The 23,965-nt window shown below is 42.0% G+C and overlaps 1 protein-coding gene across 4 annotated transcripts in view; it reads right to left on the bottom strand.

The window, feature by feature from the left end:
* The window catches only part of GPCPD1 (glycerophosphocholine phosphodiesterase 1), a 36,025-nt gene extending 13,983 nt beyond the window's left edge, over positions 1-22,042 (bottom strand). Inside the window, exons 1-12 of one of the 4 annotated variants that reach the window (XM_085897632.1) lie at positions 21,774-22,042; positions 19,144-19,218; positions 18,675-18,768; positions 17,462-17,543; positions 15,217-15,283; positions 14,956-14,997; positions 14,567-14,690; positions 13,239-13,431; positions 11,924-12,071; positions 8,068-8,200; positions 6,812-6,866; positions 1,132-1,227 (exon numbers count right to left, since the gene is read on the bottom strand). In XM_085897632.1, the coding sequence (XP_085753758.1) occupies positions 1,132-1,227; positions 6,812-6,866; positions 8,068-8,200; positions 11,924-12,071; positions 13,239-13,431; positions 14,567-14,690; positions 14,956-14,997; positions 15,217-15,283; positions 17,462-17,543; positions 18,675-18,768; positions 19,144-19,192 (1,083 nt within the window). In that variant the 5' untranslated portion in view covers positions 19,193-19,218; positions 21,774-22,042. Of the gene's footprint in view, positions 1-1,131; positions 1,228-6,811; positions 6,867-8,067; positions 8,201-11,923; positions 12,072-13,238; positions 13,432-14,566; positions 14,691-14,955; positions 14,998-15,216; positions 15,284-17,242; positions 17,308-17,461; positions 17,544-18,674; positions 18,769-19,143; positions 19,219-19,537; positions 19,595-21,773 lie in introns of those variants that run through there. The other 3 variants (XM_085897633.1, XM_085897635.1, XM_085897634.1) reach the window with 3 other exon arrangements.
* Between the last annotated feature and the right edge of the window lie 1,923 nt (positions 22,043-23,965).

The following is a 23,965-nucleotide window of genomic DNA, read 5'->3' as shown; positions in this document are numbered from 1 at the left end:
TATCCTTGTCACACACCCAACTTCTCAACCAAATTTCGTCCGAATCTATCAACAACATTTTGAGATATCCTGTTCACAGACAGACAAGCAGACAGGGGTGAAAACAACCTCCATCCACCTTAGGTGGCAGAGGTAACAATCCATATGATAAATGTGATGTTTGTCTATCTGTCGCCATTCATCTCAAGCGATGACCCAACAGATTGTCGTCAAACTTTCTGAGGTTCATCAGTGAGTGCCGAGTAGTGTTTTAGGCAAAAAGTAAATAAATAAAAGGTATTAAAAAAGTTTTGTTTTTTTTAATCACTATATAGTGCCTAAGCCTTTGTAGCTATATGAAAGGTATTAAATGATCCCAGACTCCATTCCTTAGTGGGTGTAAGGAAGTGTTTTAGGCCCTCATAAAGAAATAGGAAAAAAAAAAATATATATATATATATATATATATATATATATATATATATATATATATATATATATATATATATATACAACAAAAACAAGATTTAATTTCTTCAAAATGCCAACAGGATTAGAACAGCACCAGGTAACACCAGGTACCCCTGTGAGTATTTCATAAATGTCATTTATTGTACCAATCTTTTTTTAATATTTCCAAGTCAATGGAGGAGCTTGCATGAATGCGTAAATCACATAAAGGAGAAGCAGATATTTGACAAACAAACAGTATTTAGGGAGAAATATTTTTTCATATTGAAGTCAAGGTTCACGGAGGAGATAAATGACAAAGAATAACTTTACAGACTGAGGGAGAGTAAAAAGAAGAACAAGGAGATAAAACAGAAACAGGGATCCTAGCATCATTAGCCATGGTTCAGGTATGAACACTAAAATAGACCAACTGTAAGATATAAAATAAACTACAGGTCAAGCACAAAGCACCAGCTCGCAATAAAATGGCAGAAAACAGACCAGAATATTTTACACAATGAAACCCTTCATTGCCCTAGTAATCTCATGGTACACGCACAACCATTAAACACGGACAAGATCATCGCTCCGGTCTTCGGCCAGAGTCACGTTTCATTTTCTCCCCAAAATTTTCCATTTGCACAAATCTCTAAAGGCAGCGATGGCAATTGACTCTCAAGGCCAAATTCTCTCACTCACCATTACCTTTATCATCACCGGACAAACAAGATCATGGTAGATCATGGGCACCTTGTCTTTCGACAAATGCACGTCCATCTCAACAAAATCCGCTCCCTAAAAGACAAACACAGGAACAATAGTAAGCAGGATGGTGCAGCAGCAGAATAAAAACAAATCAGTCACATCAAAATACACGAACATTTGGGACATCTTAGCGTGAGTAGAGCAAGATACAAAAAATATTTACCTTTATCTTTGTGTGTTGGAAGAAATGAGTGTCGGAGGATTGAACATTATAAAATTGTCATTTAAATCATTTGAGTTGACAAGATGAGAAGGGAGGAGGAAGAAAAGGGGAGATGAGGAAATAAATAATTTTTTGACCGGATGATTTGAGGAATGAGCTCAGAATGAGTGGAAATAATGAATCGCTATTATTATTTATGGTCGTTTTGAGAAGAAAGAAGAAGGAAATGAGGGGAATGTTTTGAGTCGGTATGGAAAAGGACGAGTTCGACGAAAGATAAAGTTTAGCAAAGAGTGAATGAGGAAGGAAGCCTGTCGAACCCATGGCCTACAAAGAATGAGATGTACCATCAAAACATGAGGTAAGGGGCTTTTTGGATATCCAATTAGGCATCCTATCTACGAGCATCAGTTAGTGAATGTTAACGACCCCACGGCGTCCTTCGTGAAGAGTAGGTGAGTTATTAGTGGCACAGAAATGCTCCTTGTAAATGATGGCAACACACAGGTACATGCTGGATATGAAAAAGAACAGACTACAATGCATGGTGGATTTTGTTGAATTGCATGATCAGTCACAATCCCTTAGCTTTACATCATTTGAGAAAATGCTCCACAAACCATTACGGAACCGGACACATGTGCTGCAGATGCTACCAAGAGGAAGCAAGTTTGGTTCAAGTGAAAGCTCCATTTTCGAAACATGATCTAAGGCTCAGAGTGGAACTGACTGGCAAGCACGCACACACTTTGAACAGGAATAATCACAGAAATGATGTACCACCACTTAACACAACAAGGGGGCCGAGAGGCACAACAGAAGGGATGTAAAAGAAGACAAGTCTGAAGATGACGATGGTTCACGAGCGTTATTTGACGATGTAGATTGTTTCAGAAGTCAAGGATGAGACAATGTGATAATGTTTGACCAAGTTATAAAAATGATCAACATGATGTGGTACGAGTGACAGGTTATTTAGCTGAAAAATGTCGAAAACCCGGTTTCGTTCAACAACTTTCAAAATAAGATCTTTGCATAACCTTTAAAAGGTCAGAAAACAATGTTGTGGACATTAAAATAAGGAAACAGGATACGTGCAATAGCTTATTGGAGTAAGTTTGTCGAAGAAGGTCGAAAACCCGGTTAGATTCCCACAACTTTGAAAATTTGACCTTTGTGCACTTTAAAGGTCAAAGGTCAAGGATTATGACCATTGGTGCAAAACTTCCTCTGGAACATTCCAGGAACAATATAACGTCATATAGGCTATATGGCATTTCACACTCCTCGGATTATCCATACTTTGATGAAATCAGCGTAAAAACAAATTTGAAGGGGGCACCACGGGCAAGGTGTTCGAGATAGAGCAAAATGGTTTCAAGACTTTAGGTGGGGAATGACCTCAAGCTTATGCATAAAAAATATTGTCCTCCTAGCTCTCAAAGTTTGGACAGTTGTATGATTTTTATGTCAAAATTCGCAATTTTCTAAGTTTGTGACCTTGTGACCTTGGAACTAAAATGATAAATCGAGCTCCGTGGGGCTTTGCCGGTGCCATTGGGCTAACCAAATACTGAAACCCCTGCCAGATTCGACAAACCCCCAGGAGAAGATGCAAATTGAAATCGGCTACCCCTAAAAACCCAATTCGCAATTTTCTAAGTTCGTGACCTTGTGACGAAAATTTAAAAAAAATAAAAATAAATAAATAAATAAAAAAAATCGAGCTCCGTGGGGCTTTGCAGGTGCCATTGGGCTAACCAAATACTGAAACCCCTGCCAGATTCAACAAACCCCTCAGAGAAGATAATTTTTTTACGTTAAAATTCGCAATTTTCTAAGTTCGTGACCTTGTGACCTTGGGACGAAAATGAAAAATCGAGCTCCGTGGGGCTATACAGGTGCCATTGGGCTAACCAAATACCAAAACCCCTGTCAGATTCGACAAACCCCCGAGGAGAAGATGCAAATTGAAATCGGCTACCCCATAAAACACATGTTTTTTGGGCGTGGCTCCACCCATAATGGGCGCACCACACCCATTCTCAGGAAAACACAACTAGATCATGATATAAAACTCCCACCAAAATTTTATCAGGATCGGATCAAAACCCATGGAGCTATGCTCGGGACAGACAGACAAGCCGGTAGGCGACGAGGGATTCGCTTGGACCGAAGCGCTGGATACGATGCTTTTCATTCTGACCGATCCACCGACGAAGATTCATTGACAAGACGTATTGGTTCACATACAATTGTTCCTCTGCCTGGCAAGATTTTTCCTATTGCGTATTTTGCCAACTGGCACTCCTCATAAAAAATGACGGTAAATAGCCACCCTATTTTTGAAGGACTACCATTTGAAAAATAATCGGTTTGCTGGTTTGTGCTGTGGAGCCTCGCGTTGCAGACACACACACACACACACACACACACACACACACACACACACACACACACACACACACACACACACACACACACACACACACACACACACACACACACACGGAAAACCCGATAAACTTCTCTCAATGCTCTTGTTTGACCACACCTCCTGAGCCACACAAAATTTTTGTAAGCCGCGCCCACTTTCCATAAGCCACGCCCACTTTCCTACACCACTCCCACTTTTCATCAACCATGTCCACTTTCCCTAAGCTCCGCCCACTTTCCTAAGCCCCTCATAAAAAATGACGGTGAATAGACACCCCGATTTTGAAGGACTACCATTTGAAAAATAAAACCTCAATCAAAAATCAGCTTGAGTAAAATTTTCTAAATATCTCGAAGTGTTTAATTCCGAAGTCTCGTTTCTCCACATTCAAAACTGAAGGACAAGTATTGAAAATACTGTACGCGGTTTTTCGGCCGCTGCACAGCAACGGGTAGTTGCTAGGCAACAAAATTCAAACGTGCACATTCCTAGACCATATGGCACCTGTTGGCAAAGTTTCATCGAAATTGGTTCGCTGGTTTGTGCTGTAGAGCCTCGCATTGCAGGCAGACACACACACACACACACACACACACACACACACACACACACACACACACACACACACACACACACACACGGAAAACCCGATAATAAGGGATATCTAGCATATATCGCGAATCCAACACAGACATACAGACAGACACACAACAATAACGAATATAGTAGTCACTTATATTTTTTTGTGAAAATAATTTTTCGTGAACCAATTATATGGAATAACACATCACAAATTACTAAACAAGGCTGTAGTCAAACTGTAAAACGAGAATAACCAAATATCCACAGCCTGAATCGACGACAAAAAAGCTTTCAATAGTGTCCCACATTCATGGATGATAAAATGCATGCAACTGTACAAGATCATCCCTCAAATAATCAAACTGAATGAGAAAGCAACGAATCTATGGAATACCACACCAATCCTGCAGCATTTGGAAGGAAAAAAAATGGCAAGGTCGACCAACAAAAACGGACAACATTAAAAAAAGAATAATAATAATAATAAATCGACCAAGACAACAATACAGGAGCTAGACAATGAAGCATCATACAAATACCTTAGAGTAAAAGACTGCCACCAAATGTCACAAAACAATTACCATAGGATACCTGCATAGAATGAGGCTGATACTGAAAACATACTTTTCCCCAAGGAACAAAATCAAAGCCATAAACCAACTTGCAGTACTAGTGTTCCAATACAGCTGCAGAATAGTAAACTGGCCACAAGCAGAAATCAATAAACTGGATATCAAAACAAGGAAACTCCTCACGACCCAGCAAATGTTCTATAAAAAGTCAGTGCATTCCGAGAATGTACCTACCGAAGAAAGAAGATGGTGGGAGCCTAATGGAACTCCAGTAAATGCACAGAATGATGACTAGAGGATTAGCAGAGTATATGAACAGTTCAAAAGACTACCGAATACAATTTGTACACAAGCATGAAAACCAGAAAAGGTATCTTTCACTCACCTTCTAAAAAAAACTTCCAAAAACCAGGTGCAAATAGAAGACGTCTGCTCTCCTGCCATTCAGCCTCTGCTGCTATTTTCTCGAAAGGCTATTCACCTGCTATTTTCCACACTCAACCAGGTTCAGTGTGCAGGCCAGTTGTGTGTATGGCAACACAGCAGGTGTTAATTTTTCTTGTTTGATAAGTTAGTTTTTTTTTCTATCAGTCTTCGTACCCTGCGTTTTTACCGTCTGTCTTGTGTGCCAAACAATATTTTTATTTAACTCTTAAAGATACTCACCATTTTTCCACACTGATGTTTTGGCTAACTCTTTGATAACCCTTGGAGGGATGAAATTGTTAATCATTTGATTTAATTTACCATGCTTGTTTAGATAGGCCTATGAATGGGATTAACAACCAGTCATGCAACCTTTGGGTGTTGCGAGTCGGATAAATTGGCCTTGGGCGACTCATCCTTGAAGTGTCCGCTTCAGTAAGGCCAGTACCAACCTGAACAGTGAAAGAACACTTTGGGGTGGGACATGTGGGGACATGATAATACATTTAATTAAGAGGCATGTGGGGTTTAAAATCAGCTCGTTCCCTCCCCTTTTGGGGTTAAACTGATGCATCACATAGAAATAGGTGCTTGAAACATACTTTTTCTTTTTACTTCCCCTTCTCAAAGCAAATTACAAGGACAAATACAGGAGAGAACTAGAGGGGGAGCACTCGGCAGAGTGCAAAACCTCCGCCGCCAATACTGCTGGGTCACTCAAGTGAACCTGATATCCTATTCATTCAATTTGACATCAACAGTGCTCACAGAGTTATAGTTTGCAACTTTCCTTTTTACTTTTAACTTTTACATACTCAATTCATTCGTTATAACTAGATTCCTTGAGACAAATTGATTTTACGTGGGTATATCCACCTGAAGTTCCAAAATCAGCCGCAATTACAATTTTGGCATGGTTTTTTTTGTTGGAAATCACTTATAACATGTAGAAATGGGAAAAAAAAAAATCGAAATTTTGTTGAAAAAAATGTGCAAAATTCTTTTTTTCTCGAACAATTTTTTTTGGGGGGAGGGGGTTGGAAATCACTCAAAACATGTAAAAATGCAAAAAAAGAAATATAAATTTTGTTGAAAAAAAGTTGCAAAAATTTTTTTTCTCTAAAATTTTTTTTTTGCGGGGGGGGGGGGGGTGGAAATCACTTAAAACATGTAGAAATGCAAAAAATATATATATTTTAAAATTGACCACCATAGTGGCCATATTGGATTTTGGACCAAGTCCAAAATCTAATGGGATGATCCTTGGACCAGACCTAACCCCCCCCCCACCAAGTTTCATCAAAATCCGGCGAAGAGTTTTTCCGTAATACTGTTCACAAACAAACAAACAAACAAACAAACAAACAGAAAGGGGTGAAAACAGTAACCTCCGATCTTCGATGGCGGAGGTTAAAAACAAAACCCCCTGCTTACATGCTGTGCTGCATACTTGAATGAGGATACGGTGTTCTCTCTAACTCTGGCTGGCCTAGAAAATGAGAACAAATAATTTAGTTGGTTATAAAGTTTCATAATGACAAGATACTCTGAATTTCTGCACAAAAAGAACAAGAAAGAAAAAAAAGGACATCTTCGATTTCTGAAAACACAAGAACTGAAGGAGAGTTTGGACACTTTCATAAAAGCGCAGAACGCTGCCAGGATAAAACGAACACCCCTGATTGCAAAAAGACCGACAAATAAAATATCTAACAATGAGAAAGGAACACAAACAAATGGATTACATATATTAGCATCTGGTAACTTGTCGTAATTGGTTTTAAGAAAGCTTTAACCCGTGAAGATATTGAATCAATAACATCAATTTTGAAACCAGGACATGATCATAAAGACAGATTTGATGCAGATGTGGTTGGACTCTCTTTTACAATCTCTGCCCAGACAAAACACGAAACGCAAAGGAGCACTTCGTAAAATAAAAGTGAAAATTTCAACTTGCCCTATTCAGTACCTCTCAAATAGAAGTGACTCAACATAAAGAGATAAAAGAAGATGAACCAGTCCCAAACTGTGAAGGGGAAAGTGAAGTTGAGAACTCTAAGAAGTGGTTTAGGCACGTACTTACACGTACTCAATATACTCGGCTTTAGACACGTATTCAAAATACTCAATAAGCTGCATACTCAAAATTGTTCAGGGAATTAAAACAAGTCATTGAATCCTAGCAAAAAACCGACTAGAACGGCACTCTGTAAAGGGCATACCTCCGCCAGGCTGAACAGTTTACATTTTGTATCCCACCGATTGGCCGGATCTGAATGTGGACCTTAACCAAAATCGAACCGGCTTGTCCTTTCATACTCAATATATCCATCAAATTTAGTCATGATCCATCCATAACTGTTTGAGATATCATGCTACATATAGTTTTGTTCCCATCTCTCAAGAGTGAAGAATGACAAAAAAAAATTCTCATATCCACATCTGGATCTGAATCTTCACCAAAATATAAGCAATTAGTCCTAATCACACATCAAAACTGTCCACCAAATTTTGTCTGAATCCATTCACAATGTTTTGAGATATCCTGCTCAGAGACAAACAGACAAACAGACAAGGGTGTAAACATAACCTCTATCCACCTTCGATATCCGTCCACACAAAAATAAGTGAATACAAGAATAGATATCATGATGGCAATGGTTCGAATCTGGGTGCAGGCCACTGACGTTTGGGAGGAAAGAGAGGTTCCCGCACCCCTATGGCCAATATGAACAGGACTGCTCGGCTGCCAGTGCCGTTGGGACTCCTCGCTCATGTTCAAAACAAGTCCAGCGATAGGACGCACAATCAGGAAGTGCACTAGAAATGGACAGAGTGGAAAACAAAGCAGAAGCTGATGCAAATCCAAGATCAAGGTAAAATTGCTTTTGTGTAACAAAAATAAAAATAAAAATAAAACCCTTTACAATAAACTTATATTAATTTTGATTCTTCCTAAAATGTGTGACTTTGGAAATGGCATAATCCACCCCGAATGCTCAGCATGCATGCACAGAAACCCCAAGTAATGAGATCCATCGGGGCAGCCTGAACATGTATAATGCATGCCAGATAGGGATTGTGGCATGAAATGGCTCACAGAGCTTTTGAAGAAGCAAAAATAATTGGAAACACACCTGAGAGAAAGGGGTGTGCTTCTGCACAAGAAAATATTTGAAGAACTTTCTAATCAACTCGTCCAAAAAGTTGATATCTTGCAGCTCGTAGTAGAAAATCTCCCGACTGTACGAGTCATGAATGGCCGAAGGTTCTTAGATGTTTCAAGGCAGAAAGTTCTACCCAAATCTCCATGCTTCTAAACACCGATGGGATGGTCATGCAGTATCTGGAGCTTGTTGATTTACAGGGTAAGTTTCCAATTATTATACAGTATTTACTATTCATCATGTTGGGAGTGAAAGGGAGGTTGGAGTAAAAGTTGTGTGGGCCGTATATATATATATATATATATATATATATATATATATATATATATATATATATATATATATATATATATATATATATATATATATATATATATATATATATATATATATATATATATATATATATATATCGTTTGCTTGTTTGGTTCTGAGGCCACAAGAAAAGGAAAACTTGATTTTTGCATCCATTGGTGAAAGTGTGTGTGTGTGTGTGTGTGTGTGTGTGTGTGTGTGTGTGTGTGTGTGTGTGTGTGTGTGTGTGTGTGTGTGTGTGTGTGTGTGTGTGTGTGTGTGTGTGTGTGTGTGTGTGTGTGTGTGTGTGTGTGTGTGTGTGTGTGTGTGTGTGTGTGTGTGTGTGTGTGTGGTTATATTCATGGCCAATGCTAGCTAATTGTATCAACAGAAAATGGTACAAACCAGACTCCTCTCATTCACATATTTATTTTATTCCTGTATTTTCGAGAGTCCAATTTTCATTCTGGAACAGGAAAATTATTGTTAACCATTTTGAAATTGTTACTCTTTCGTCTAAACTCTAAAAGCTGAAAATTGTTTCAAGGACTACTTCAATTACAGATTTTGCGCTCGCAATGGCAGGATAAAAGTAAAGTACCTGTTGAGCAGAACCAAGTTTGTGAAAAAAAAACACACACACACACACACACACACACACACACACACACACACACACACACACACACACACACACACACACACACACACACACACACACACACACACACACACACACACACACACACACACACACAGCCATTTTTAGTATTCATGTCTCATTTCAAAAGTCCTGTATTGGCAGAAGCACCTTGTATTGTAATCAAAAAATGCTTCCAGATTTCATCATCACTGGATATTAAATAATTCCAAATCCTTCAAAATAAAATAATCAGATTGCACAACAACATAATAAAATAATCAGACTAAAGGTAGTCAGCATGGGTTTACCAAAGGTAGTTACTGTTTTACAAATATTTTAAAGTTCTATGAGGCAGTGTGTGATTGGGTGGTTGAGGGAAAGGCAGTGGACATAGTATATCTAGACTTTAATGAGGCACTTAACAAGGTACCATATCGGAGATTGCTAGCCAAAGTGAGGGCTTGTGGAGTGGCTGGTCAGGTAGTTAATTGCATTGCAAACTGGCTTAGTGGTAGGAAGCAAAGAGTGGCTGTGAGTGGAAGGATGTCTTGCTGGGAGGATGCAAGTAGCGGAGTACCTCAGGGACCAGTACTCGGACCATGACTATCCATTATTTACGTCAACGATTTGGATAATGGGGTGAAGAGTAAGCTTTCCAAATTGGCAGATGACACAAAGCTTGGAGGTGAGGTGGATAGCAGAGGGGGTGGTGATCAGATTCAGGAAAGTATTGATACTTGCATAGACTGAGCAAAAGATTGGCAGATGGAATTTAACCTGAGCAAGTGTAAGGTGTTGGGGATGGGGAAGAACAATGAAAATAGAGATTACAGGATGCAAGGGGTAATTTTGGAGCATGTCACACAGGAGAAGGATCTGAGGGTGGTAATAGATATGGGAGGTAAGCAGGCAGCACAATGCCAGGCAGACATAGGAAAAGCAAATAGGGTTTTAGGTTGTATTCGGAGAGGGATCATTTATAAATCAAAAGAGGTGGTGTTAGCATTGTACAGGAATTTAGTGAGGGTCACATCTAGAATATTGTGTGCAGTTTTGGTCACCACAATTCCAGGACATAGATGCCATAGAGAGGGTTCAGCGCAGGGCTACGTGATCGATTCCGGGCCGAGCAAGACTCAGCTATAAGGAGCAGCTGAAGGAGATGGGGCTTTATACACTAGAAAGAAGGTGGTTACGAGGAGATATGATAGAGATGTTTAAGGTAATGAAAGGAAGAGATAAAATAAGTGCAGATGAATTATTCAACAGAGTAAACAGTGAAAGGATCAGGGGCCATAGCCTAAGAGTAAAGAAGAGGAGAGTTAAGACGGTATCAAGGCAAGGGACTTTTACTCAGAGAGTAGTTAATGCATGGAATGGTCTCCCTGGAAAGGTAGTGGCAGCAGAAACGGTAGATAAGTTTAAATTAGAATTTGATAGGTACCTGGAAGTTGTGGAGATAGAGGGGTGTGGGGATGCTGACAGGACGTTTAGGTAGCTTGAGCATTGATGGGTGATTGTGTGCACGTGTATGGAGTGCTGTTGGTGGGGCGTCTTGTCAAGGGGTGTTGTGTAGTTGATGTATTTTTTTTAACCAAGCCAATGCCCCCTCCCCTGAGGGGAAGAAGAAAAAGAAAAAAAGAAATAATAATAATAAATTTTTGTTCTTTTATTACGCATTTTCTTCCTTGGATCTTGTGTAAATAAATTAGTATGGTGTTTGTGCTGGCATGATGGGCCGAATGGCCTCCACCTGTGTTGGAGTTCCTTCCTTGAAAAAAAAAGTTAAAGACTCGTATTTTGGAGCCATGTTTGGAGCAAGGGGGTGGGGGAAGTGACTGCTAAAATGGCACCCTCAGTTTCTGAGAGCACAAAATGAGTGCAGAGTTAAATCAAGAAAAAGCCAACTTTTTTTTTTCTTTTTCTTTTGGCCATGATCATATTTTTCTGGACGATGGGACTTCTGTTGTTTGGATGTTCTACTGTATGAGGTGTTCGCTACATGACTGATACTGAAGGTCCTGCCCATTAAAGGCTATCTGCAGTAGATCATACTTTATCAAAATAAAGCAGAATTTTGAATGAATGAGAGTGCACACACACCTTGCACGCACACTTTTCATCTACCGGCTTCCCCCTCCTTCCTAACTAACCCACCCCCTTTTCTTGCCCACAACTTTTCGTTAAGCGTCCTTTAACACGCCCCCCATCCCCGCTCCACCCACGCCCCCACCTATACCCCTACTATATAATTATAGAAATAGACAAATACAAAATGTTTTGACAACATAGAAAATGCATGGTATTGCAAATTGATGATGAGCTCTGCATTCCCAATAATTATTATGATCAAAATGTAACAAACTAGTTCGCATATGGAGAAGTGCACAGATGCGAGCGAAGACATGCACGGAGCTGCTTCAATTGGCTAGAACATACCTTTCACCCAGCCAATGGTCTGTGAGGTGCCAGGCTTCATGATGGGTAGGCAAAGCATTCCTTGGCTCTTGCCATCTTCCATGATACAGGAAGAGAGTAGTGGTGTAAAACCCACATGCACTGGAGTAGAATCACAAGCTTTCAACTCCTGCAAAGGGAAGGAACAGTCTAATTAGCATATCAACATGCCTGTGACTCTTTATAAACATTTTCTCTGCTTCAATCATAATAAGAGAAACAATGTGTGATATTAAAAACAATCAACCAGTTCAGACAAGAATTTGCAAGAAAGGAAAACATGGGGAATAGAAAAATAGGATCACTGGACCTGAGTTTATCTGGGCCCTGGACTAATGTTGTAACCCAAATTTGGAAAGCATTCTGACTGGTGAGTCTGGAGAAAATATTTTGAAGGAATTTATGCGATTTTACCAATAATTGATGAAGTCGGCCATTTTGACCAACTTGTGGTCACGTGATCGGCATGACGTCTGCAATTAAACATCCCCACCCTGGTCTAATGTTGGAACCCAAATTTGGTAGCATTCTGACTGGAGGGTCTGGAGAACAAGATTTTTTAAGGAACTTGCTAAGTCCACCATTTTGACCTACTTAAAGGCACATGACAGGAATGGACTTTGCGATCCCCATTATCAGTGAGGAGCAGCAACTTGCTGCCAAATTTCAGCCGGATCAGCCCAATGCTTTGGCCGGAGAAGCTGAAATGGGAGACGGACGGAAGGACGGTGCACGATAACAATACGTTATCTGGAATTCCAATTCCAGATAAGCTAAAAATTGGAGGAGGAGATTGGGACCATACTCTGTGCAGTGTGTTGGTGCTGCTCAAGTAGTCTCCTTGGCTATTGGGCACAATCCTGGTTGGGTCGCCACTCATTTTGCCGACCTCGGAAGGATGACAGTCCGAGTTAACCCCACCTGGTATCAATTCAACAGCTAAGCGGGATTCGAACTCAGGACCCGAGGATCCAAAGTCCGCCACCCTAACCATTAAGCCAACACCAGGCATAAAAAGTAGTCAAGAGTTGGCATGAAAAAGGGGAAACAAACTTAAAATATATACGTAACAAATAAATAATACAACTAACAATGATAAATTAAAGATAATAGGGTGGTGAGGAAGAGTTCAAAATTCCAGTCTTTGTTGAAGGAATATTTTATCAGAACCCCACCATCCCCCTCCTTCCTCCAAACACTCACTGCACATCTTGCCCAACTTCCTTTAACCCAGAACTCCTATCATAATCCATAAAGATAAAAATAAATTAAAATTAATCACACAAAATTCCCAAACCTCAAAGTCCAAAACAAGCTGCAGGTTGCACAGATCGAGGGATACAATTGTGTACTCCAACCATGACTGTGGGTTGAGAAGCCAGCCAGAATGTTGTTGGAGAGGACGATACATTTCGTTTCTGCTGAAGGCTGACATCGACACTGTGACCGATGGACTATCATCCTTCAATCCAATGACAGAGAGCTTTACCCTGTGTGGCATTGGGTGCATGGAGCTCTTCAGTGGGTTGTACATTTAAATATTGTATGAACTTTCAATGCAAACACACACATACACCATTACAAAGCATGAATGAATGAATGAATGAATGAATGAATAAACACATGAATAAACAATTCAATTAATAAATAAAATAATTAAGGTTATGGTTTTTCTCATTTAATCCACCATTTTAGTCAAACTCAAAGAATGATTTGCCTTACATCCCATTGTTAAAAAGTACGTTTTGCAAAACCGATCTTCATTGTTATGATTTTAAAATAGGACCGCAAGTCCTGAAGCTCACCTGGAGCAACAATCACTTAAACCCCCCACCAGACCACCTAAGACCCTGACTTTTTAAATGCTGTGAACAAACTTTGGTACATCACAAGTGATGAAGGTTGTGGTCAAGTATCATCGAAATCGTGTGTGTAGTTTCGGAGAAGACAGCAAATACATATTTTTTGGTGGTCACACCCCCCCCCCCCCGCACACACCCCTAGACCTTGATTTTTTTTTATGTCGTGACCAAACTTTGGTAAATCATGGGCGATGAAGGTTGTGGTAAAGTTTCATCGGAATTGTGTGCATAGTTTCTGAGAAGAAAGCAAGAAACTATTTTTCGCGGGGGGGGGGGGGGGGGTCAAAACTGGACCCACTTTGACCTCTGGTAGACCGCATCAGAGTACAATTTAAAGGAAAAAAAATACATCTTATGTATGCATTCAGAAAAAGACATCTCCAGGACATCAGTTTGTTATGCTCTGCATGGAGGCAGGATTAAAGGGAGCGAGTCGAGAAGTGGAGGGCGCGATAGCGAGTCGAAGATGAAGGGGGGTGGGGTGAGAGCAGGAGGTGAGGTTGGGGGAGGGCGAGAGCAAGACAAGCGGGGGCAGCAAGGGCAATTGTGAGATGAGCAAGGGGAGGCAACGGTGAGAACAGGAAGGGTTCAGAGCGAGATGAGGATGGTGGTCAAGAATATCATTAATGACTTACAAACAAAACAAACAAAAGAAAGAGCAAAAAAGCAACAAAAAAAAGTCTCTGCATTTACAAAGGCAAATGTTTTTTTTCCTTTTATATAAAAATGAAGAACAATGTGACCTGAGATTTGACCTTATTACCTGAGATTTGAGCTTTCAATCTTTTGGCTGTTCATTATTACTGAAGGTTTGGCTGAGCTGTGTAGCCTCAATCTCAGCTCAGTTTCACTCATCAACCAGCCAGTATCGAGCACATTCTTTCCATCTGAAGAACAAGCCAAGAACTAGTTTGCTTTCAACCACAGTAGTACAGTGGCAACCACTGTCACAAAATGTCACTTCTACAAAATAAACCCCCCACCCCCACCCCCACCACCCCTAAAACAAATCATGAATTTCCACAGGGGGAACCCTTGGGACAAGTATTCCAATTAAACTGGAGTGAAAATGAATTAGAGGTTGTCAATTAATGGTGAACAAAAGTCTTTGCAATAGTTAGTGGAGCACAAGTAAGTGGTGGACTCACTTACCCACAACACCAAAATCTCCTCCAGAGGCAGTGAACACAAATCCTTAAACATCAGAAGAAGTGTAATTAAATTAAGCATTTCATGCTGATCTTAAAATGCAAAAATGTAAGAGAAAACAGCAATAGAGATTGGGCTGGATCTTGTGATGGCAGAGGCCTAAAGCCCCTAAAACATGATGTTGAGGACGGAGTGCAGTGTGAGATGGTTAGGTGTGATGGTGACAACAATGAGCAAAGAAAACTATGATGGAATCCAACATACCAGAAGGTGTGACACTTCGAGGTGAGCACCCACTCTCCCATTGGTTGATAATGCACAGGTGAGTTTCCTGCATTGATATCAACAACAACAACAAGAATAACAATGGGTGAAAGTCACCAAAATAACCAAATAAAAGGCAACAAGAAAGCATCTGAAAATGCAAAGCCCGTCGGTTTTGTATTCGGACTTCTTCTTCTTATTATTCCGTATGCTAAACAGTACCTTTGACCTTTTGACTAAATTCTTAATTTGTCTTCTCCATCTTCTCAAAATAAAGCTTTGTTGAAAATTTGATGACAAAAGCTCAAATGGTAAAAAACAGTTATGACCCTGACAGACAGACAGACAGACAGACAGACAGACAGACACAGAAGTGATTGCAAAACCCTGTCTTCCACTGCACAGAGGACGGATAACAACAAAATAAAAATCGAAACAATTGCTGGGGCAATCACACTCAGGTCCAGAGGTATTGCTTTGACAAATTTATTCCCCATGAGGTGCACAGCATCATAGATACAAATGTAGTGGAAAAATAAAATGACAATATGACTGCAAAGCTTTCTTCATTAATCTGTTCACTGTATTTAAGTTTAACCAGTACACCAGCTCGGTGCAGGAGCAGGAGGAAGGGTCATGTTATTGTCCTCTCTGGGGTATGTAGATCACAGTGGATCTAGGCTCGGGTCTGTTAGTCTGTGGGGGAAGTGATGAGCAATGAGCATCTAATGCCTAAAGAACGTTGGGTTTCCTCCCTTTCAGTTTCGTGTTTAACAGCAGTAGCGACTGTTTAAAAAGGTAATCATATGTGTTTGTGGTTTATAATATTATTTACTTCTAGTGGGGGTTAACACGGCGTTTGGCCAAGGTGGAAAAACCCCTTGGGGAGAGGGGATATTATTAGTATCAATATTGTTTTGAAAAAACAATTTTAATGATATTATCATTATTGTTATTACTTTTGTTATTAGAAGTGGCCTTGGAAAACTATCTCTACCCTTTGATACAGATTTCGCTCAAGGCAGAAAACCACTTGGGAAAGGGGGGTGGGGGGGGGGGGTAAATGATGCTACAACCTCTGTCGTGTGACCCTTAGTCCACCTGTCAGGTTTGGTTGAGATTAGATATGTAACGACTGAATGTTTGGGGAATACACACACACACACACACACACACACACACACACACACACACACACACACACACACACACACACACACACACACACACACACACACACACACACACACACACACACACACACACACACACACACACACACACACCCCAAATTGTGTATTTTAGTATGACGAGTCGTATTGTCTCCCACGAATATGTTAATACAGGATACACACGTTACCAACACTGGTCAAAACGTTTTGGACAAAACCAAGATGGTGACTAACAGTCACATGATGTGGTGGAGCAATGAATTTCATCAAGTTCCTTGTGAACAGTTGATATTCACAGAAAAATTGTCCGGAATGTCTGCCCACCATTTTCTTGATGCACGTCCTTCATATAGTTGTGCGTTTAAATTGGTTCGGTGATTGATGAGCGATCTTGAGCATTCTCACGTGAAACAAACTGCTATCTCTCGAGCAACAATGAACGGGTAATTTGAGTGACTCATCGGATGACTATTTGTTAGATTGGAGAACATTGTGAAACAGCTGCATACCCATCCATCCAGCCGTCGGGACCATAGTCTGTGAAGAGCGTTGGTGCTGCCTTAGCAGTCTCCTTGGCTATTGGACACAATGCTGGACGGGTCACCACTCTAACACAAGATACCAGCAAGCTGGCACTCATTTTGCCGACCTCAGAAGGATGACAGGCTGCGTACCCCCTCCTCACAAACCCCACAAATATTTGGAGGGTTAGCATCAAAGTCACTACCAATGGATGGACGAGTATGTACATGTAGCAGAGGAAAGATAGGTGAGGTTTCATCAACCCCTTCTTTACTTCATTTTTCCCCCAAAATAAAAATCCACTCGTTCTAACGAGTGCAACACTTACTTACCCCAACCATGGCTGCCAAACAAGCACTGCAATGTTTCCTCATGGAAGTTGCAAGTGTCCTCGAGAATTACTGGTGATACGAAAAGAAAAAAAAAGTGTTCTCCCACTACTTTTGGAAAATAATTTTGTTACAATTTCATGATTACGTCATAACCAGCAATGGGAACCTACATAACCACGATAAAATCCATGTGAGGAAAATGGGATGTATCAAGCTGACCTCATCGAGAAATCGCCCGCTGAAGAAGCGGAACTTGATTAGCTGGCCAGCAGGCAACATCACTTTAACCTTCCATTGCTCACTGTTGATGAAACACACACGTTCACAACTACCTTTATGTCAAGCTCATAAGCCATGAACCCAAATAACTTTTTACGTGAAAGAAAAACAAAAAAACTCAAAAACTGTGGTTGAAGGCTGATAGAGGAGCTGGTGCGTGAACAACATTCAGAACAAGGACATTAGAGGACTGAAACATAAATTCCAAATCATTCCTCACCTCCAGTCAGAGAGCATTACAACATGGACAGATTCCGTTCTCCTCCCCTCTTCTCCCCTCTCTCCTCTATAACTCTCCCCTCTCCTCCCCCCCCCCCTTCCCCTCTGTCCCCTCCCCCTTCCACTATCCCTTCTCTCCTCTCTCTCTCTCTCTCTCTCTCTCCTCTCTCTCCTCTCTCTCCTCTCTCTCTCTCTCTCTCTCTCTCTCTCTCTCCTCTCTCTCCTCTCTCTCCTCTCTCTCCTCTCTCTCTCTCTCTCTCCTCTCTCTCCTCTCTCTCCTCTCTCTCTCCCTCTCTCTCTCTCTCTCCTCTCTCTCTCTCTCTCTCTCTCTCTCTCTCTCTCTCTCTCTCTCCTCTCTCTCCTCTCTCTCTCTCCTCTCTCTCCTCTCTCTCTCCTCTCCCCTCCTCTCTCTCTCTCTCCCCTCCTCTCCTCTCCTCTCCTCTCTCACGAGTAAATTTGGTTTGGTTTACTGCTGTGCAGTTGGGTTGTTTTTTGTATTCCCCACCCCCAATTTATTGTAAATAAATTATCTTGTTCATGAAAACTTGTTTGGTGGTTATCAGGGAACAGGAACTCAATAGCCTGTAACAGCAAATTGTCAAATATACCCGTAGAAGTGTAAATTTGATTCGCGCAAATAAGGCATCATTAAAAACGAGTCTTCAATTAATGGTTTGATGGGCCACCTCCAACAGGCTGATTCTCCGACGATCGTGTGCTTTTAACCGCAGACGCATGCGCAAATTAATAGATGTATGGAAGCGGAGACATTATGGGACCCTCCCCACCTGGTGGCGTGTTGTTCATTGAAGACCCGCAACCCTTACAATATAGTCTGCATGGGGATGATTTGGAACATCATCTCAGATCACTGAAGAAGATTGTTCAAATAGGCAGGTAATACGAGTACAGTACAAAGCACGCAAGATTATACCCTTCTTCCAAAGAATCCTTTTCCAGAAAGACAGCTTTTTGAGGATCCCAGTTGCCAAGGGGTTCAGCATCTCCGCAAATACCCAACAAATCACCTGCACACACACACACACACACACACACACACACACACACACACACACACACACACACACACACACACACACACACACACACACACACACACACACACACACACACACACACACACACACACACACACACACACACACACACACACACACACACACACACACACACACACACAGTCAGTATTTATACACACACTGCACACCACATCTCTCACTCTCACAAGCCTAAATTAAATAGCACAGCACAGTATAATCACCATCATTAACCCACCCACCCAGACAGACAGACAGCATTCTCACTCCCCCAATCCCCCACCACTTCCCCTTCAAGCACTTGTGAGCATCGTATGCACACACTTTTCCAGTCTCAATTGTTACCTGGTTCGACATTGGCTCTGACAACAAAGGTCACCTGACAGAGATCCATTGGGAACGAAGAACAAGGATGTAATTCTGTGGTAAACAGAGGGAGGAAGAGACTGGTGAAGGGAAGGTGTAAATAGAAATAACTTAGACACAGGAGGCCATTTTACCAATCATGCCTGCACTTTATGAACACCTCATCAATGGACTCGATGAGCCAATTTACTCAACACAACACGTGAAGCAGTAAGTAGTAGAAGTAACAATGGAACTTTGGCAACACAGGGACATCAAGGTGTGACATATTCTTTGACAAATTTTGTTTTGGAGTGAGAGGGTTGGAGGGGGGGGTTAAGTGTGGGGGGAAAATGGAGAGTATGAACAAAAAATGGACAACAAGCACATTCACCTTTCGACAAAAACCTCTCATTAATATAACTAGTACGTGCCCGTAAAAAAAAAAAAAAAACAATAATAATAATAAATAAATAAACCACACAGGCCGTTTCTTCGCTCTCACGTGCCCTACGTGCGTGACCCGGAAGTTCGATATTATTCGCAGTTACGATTATTCGCAATTTATTTTTAATACCCAATTATTCAATTAGCGCCAACGTATTTTACCTTTTCGCAATGTCGTGGCAAGGAAAAACAAAAAGAGAAGAGAGAGAAAAAATTTACTTCCTGGTTCGGAGCATACCAGCACTCTTATGTTCCCGAAATTTATACACCGTCTAATATGAAAACGATCATAACTTGGGCCATTGTGTTTATCTATAAATGCGCATAAGAAATCGAGAAATTATTAGAATACACAAAGTCATCATTATCCAGAAGCCCGTACGTTGTAACCCGTAATGGGGAACGCGCCTGAGCTTCCCTTCCCCATCGGCCACGCCCATGCAACAACATGTCTTGCCATTGGTTTGGTAAATAAATGGCCATAACTTGGGAAGCACTTGTCCGATTAATATCAAACCTTGAAAAGGCACGTCCTCAGGTCCCCAGCAATATACCTGGCAAGTTTCAATTAGATCGGACCAGAGGTTGGTGAGAAACAGCGGTCTCTCTCACTCACACACACACACACACACACACACACACACACACACACACACACACACACACACACACACACACACACACACACACACACACACACACACACACACACACACACACACACACACACACACACACACACACACACACACACACACACAGAATACACACATAAAACACACGCTCGCTCACACCATACATTATGCAGCATAGACACACAGCAAGCACAGCATGCCACACAGCACGCCACACAGCATAGACACACAGCACGCCACACAGCATAGACGCACAGTATGCCACGCACACACACACAGAATACACACCATACATTATGCAGCATACACACAGCAAGCACAGCATGCCACACAGCACGCCACACAGCATAGACACACAGCACGCCACACAGCATAGACGCACAGTATGCCACACACACACACACAGAATACACACCATACATTATGCAGCATACACACAGCAAGCCACACAGCAAAGACGCACAGCATGCCACGCGCACACACAGAATACACACATAACACACACAAGCTCGTTCACAAAATACATTATGCAGCATACACACAGCAAGCACAGCACGGCACACAGCATAGACGCACAGCACGCCACACAGCATGCCACACACACAGCATAGATGCACAGTACACCCCACACACAGCATAGACGCACAGCACGCCACACACACACACACACACACACACACACACACACACACACACACACACACACACACACACACACACACACACACACACACACAGTGCCACATACACAGCATAGACGCGCAGCACGCCACACACAGCATAGACACACACACTCCACACACACACACACACACACACACACACACACACAGTGCCACATACACAGCATAGACGCACAGCACGCCACACACACAGCACACACACACAGCACGCCACACACACACACACACACACACACACACACACACACACAGTGCCACATACACAGCATAGACGCACAGTGCCACATACACAGCATAGACGCACAGCACGCCACACACACACACACACACACACACACACACACACACACACACACACACAGTGCCACATACACAGCATAGACGCACAGCACGCCACACACACACACACACACACACACACACACACACACACACACACACACACACACACACACAGTGCCACATACACAGCATAGACGCACAGCACTCCACACACACACACACACACACACACACACACACAGTGCCACATACACAGCATAGACGCACAGCACGCCACATACACAGCATAGACGCACAGCACGCCACACACACAGCATAGACGCACAGCACGCCACACACACACACACACACACAGTGCCACATACACAGCATAGACGCACAGCACTCCACACACAGCATAGACACAGCACTCCACACACAGCACAGACACACAGCACAGACACACACACAGTACAGACACACAGCACGTCACGGCATACACACACATAACACGCACAGCACGACACACACACACTTATCACGGCACACACACGTCACACACACACACACAGCATGCGCGCACACACAAACAACATCCACGTACCTTCTTCCTCACTTGGGAACTATTAACAGGCCGCAGTGAGAAACAGCAACAGATACTACCTGATCACGACTTCGCCAAGATTGCAGAAATATACCTTTTCGCACACAACGCGAAATACTCAAATTCTACAGATGAGATTATAATTTTTAATCTCGACTTGCAATCTCCGTAACAATTCACAATCAAACTCGCGCCAACGTCGCATGAGCAGTATTTATATCAACGACTCCGCAAGCTCGGGGCTCAGGGCACGCCCATTGTACAGTACTTGGTACAACCTCCCTTGCCTGTCTCTGCAGGCGTAATCTTGGTGAGGGGCGTGGTCTTGGTGAGGAGCGTGGTCTTGGTGAGGGGCGTGGTCTTGGTAAGGGGCGTGGTCTTGCTGAGGGGCGTGGTCTTGGTAAGGGGCGTGGTCTTGCTGAGGGGCGTGGTCTTGGTGAGGGGCGTGGTCTTGGTGAGGGGCGTGGTCTTGGTGAGGGGCGTGGTCTTGGTGAGGAGCGTGGTCTTGGTGAGGGGCGTGGTCTTGCTGAGAGGCGTGGTCTTGGTGAGGGGCGTGGTCTTGCTGAGGGGCGTGGTCTTGGTAAGGGGCGTGGTCTTGGTGAGGGGCGTGGTCTTGGTGAGGGGCGTGGTCTTGGTGAGGGGCGTGGTCTTGGTGAGGGGAGTGGTCTTGGTGAGGGGCGTGGTCTTGGTGAGGGGCGGCATTTGTTTTTTCCTCAGTGAGTTCTCTTGTAATTAAATAAAACAGATGCTGTGCATTACATGTAATTAACTAGAGGGGGAGCACTCGGTAGAGTGCAAAACCTCCGCCGCCAATACTGCGAGGTCACTCAAGTGAACCTGATATCCTATTCATTCCATTTGATGTCAACAGTGCTCACAGAGTTATAGTTTGCAACTTTCCCTTTTACTTTTAACTTTTACATACTCAATTCATTCGTCATAACTAGATTCCTTGAGACAGAAATTGATTTTACGTGGATATATCCACCTGAAATTCCAAAATCAGCCGCAATTATAATTTTGGCATGTTTTTTTGTTGGAAATCACTTCTAACCTGGAGAAATGCAACAAAAAAAAAATCGAAATTTTGTTGAAAGAAAGATGCAAAAAAAATTTTTCTCTAACAATTTTTTTTTTGGGGGGGGGGGTTGGTTGAAAATCACTTAAAACATGAAGACATGCAAAAAAAAAAAAATTCAAATATTTTTTCAAAATTCCCGCCGTAGCGGCCATATTGGATTTTGTACCAGGTCCAAAATCTAATGGCATGATCCTTGGACCATACCTCATTCCCCCACCAAGTTTCGTAGAAATCCGTCGAGGAGTTTTTCCGTAATACTGTTCACAAACAAACAAACAAATAAAAACAATGTCACCCACAAGGTGACCCGTATCTTGCCAAAAGGTGACCACGTGTGACTTCTTTAAGGTCACACTGAGGTGAACAGAGCTGCTATCCACCAGGAGCGACTCCTTGAGAAATATCTGCCTACGAGAGATTCCGATGAGAATCGTTCTACAGAGTAACCATGAAAAATATGCGTTTGCCTCATAACGTCACCAAATGATGTCATAATGTCTCAAGCTTGACATATCTAGAAAGCACTCATCGAGGTGTTCAATTTGAGGTACTACACAATATGGTTCCTAAAACTTAAAAATTTGACCTTGGGGTCAAATATATTTGACCTCAGGCACTAACCATGAAGGTCAAGGCCAATCGCCACCAAAAATTAATCAGCTGAGCGCCAGACCATGAACTATATTCCCATGAAGTTTGAAGACGATCCAATCAAAATTACTCAAAAAATAAGGGTTTCGTCGACTCCCCTGATTTGCGACAAAGTGACCTTGACCTTTGACCTTGACCTTCAAAATTTTGTGCGCTGAAAGGGACCTCTATAGGCCTCTGATATGCGAAGTTACAAAAATTTCCAATGATAACTGTGCTCTGCAGAATTTTTTATACGTGATTACAGACAAACAAACAAACAAACAAAAAAAACATACAAGCCGACTAACATATCTTGCAAAAACTTCGTTTTGGCAAGAAAACAAACAAAAACAGAAAGGGGTGGAAACAGTAACCTCCGATCTTCGATGGCGGAGGTTTATAAACGAATATAGGAAGAACCACCACCACCACCACCACCAACACCCTGTGCCTGTTTGTGGTGAGGATGTTGAGATTG

The sequence above is a fragment of the Eptatretus burgeri genome, chromosome 10 (genome assembly GCF_056783735.1).
Source record: "Eptatretus burgeri isolate ZD-2024b chromosome 10, Ebu_testis_v1, whole genome shotgun sequence".
Taxonomy (NCBI): Eukaryota; Metazoa; Chordata; class Myxini; order Myxiniformes; family Myxinidae; genus Eptatretus; species Eptatretus burgeri.
Note: the sequence above shows the minus strand (reverse complement) of the source record. Positions and strands in the feature narration are given on the sequence as shown.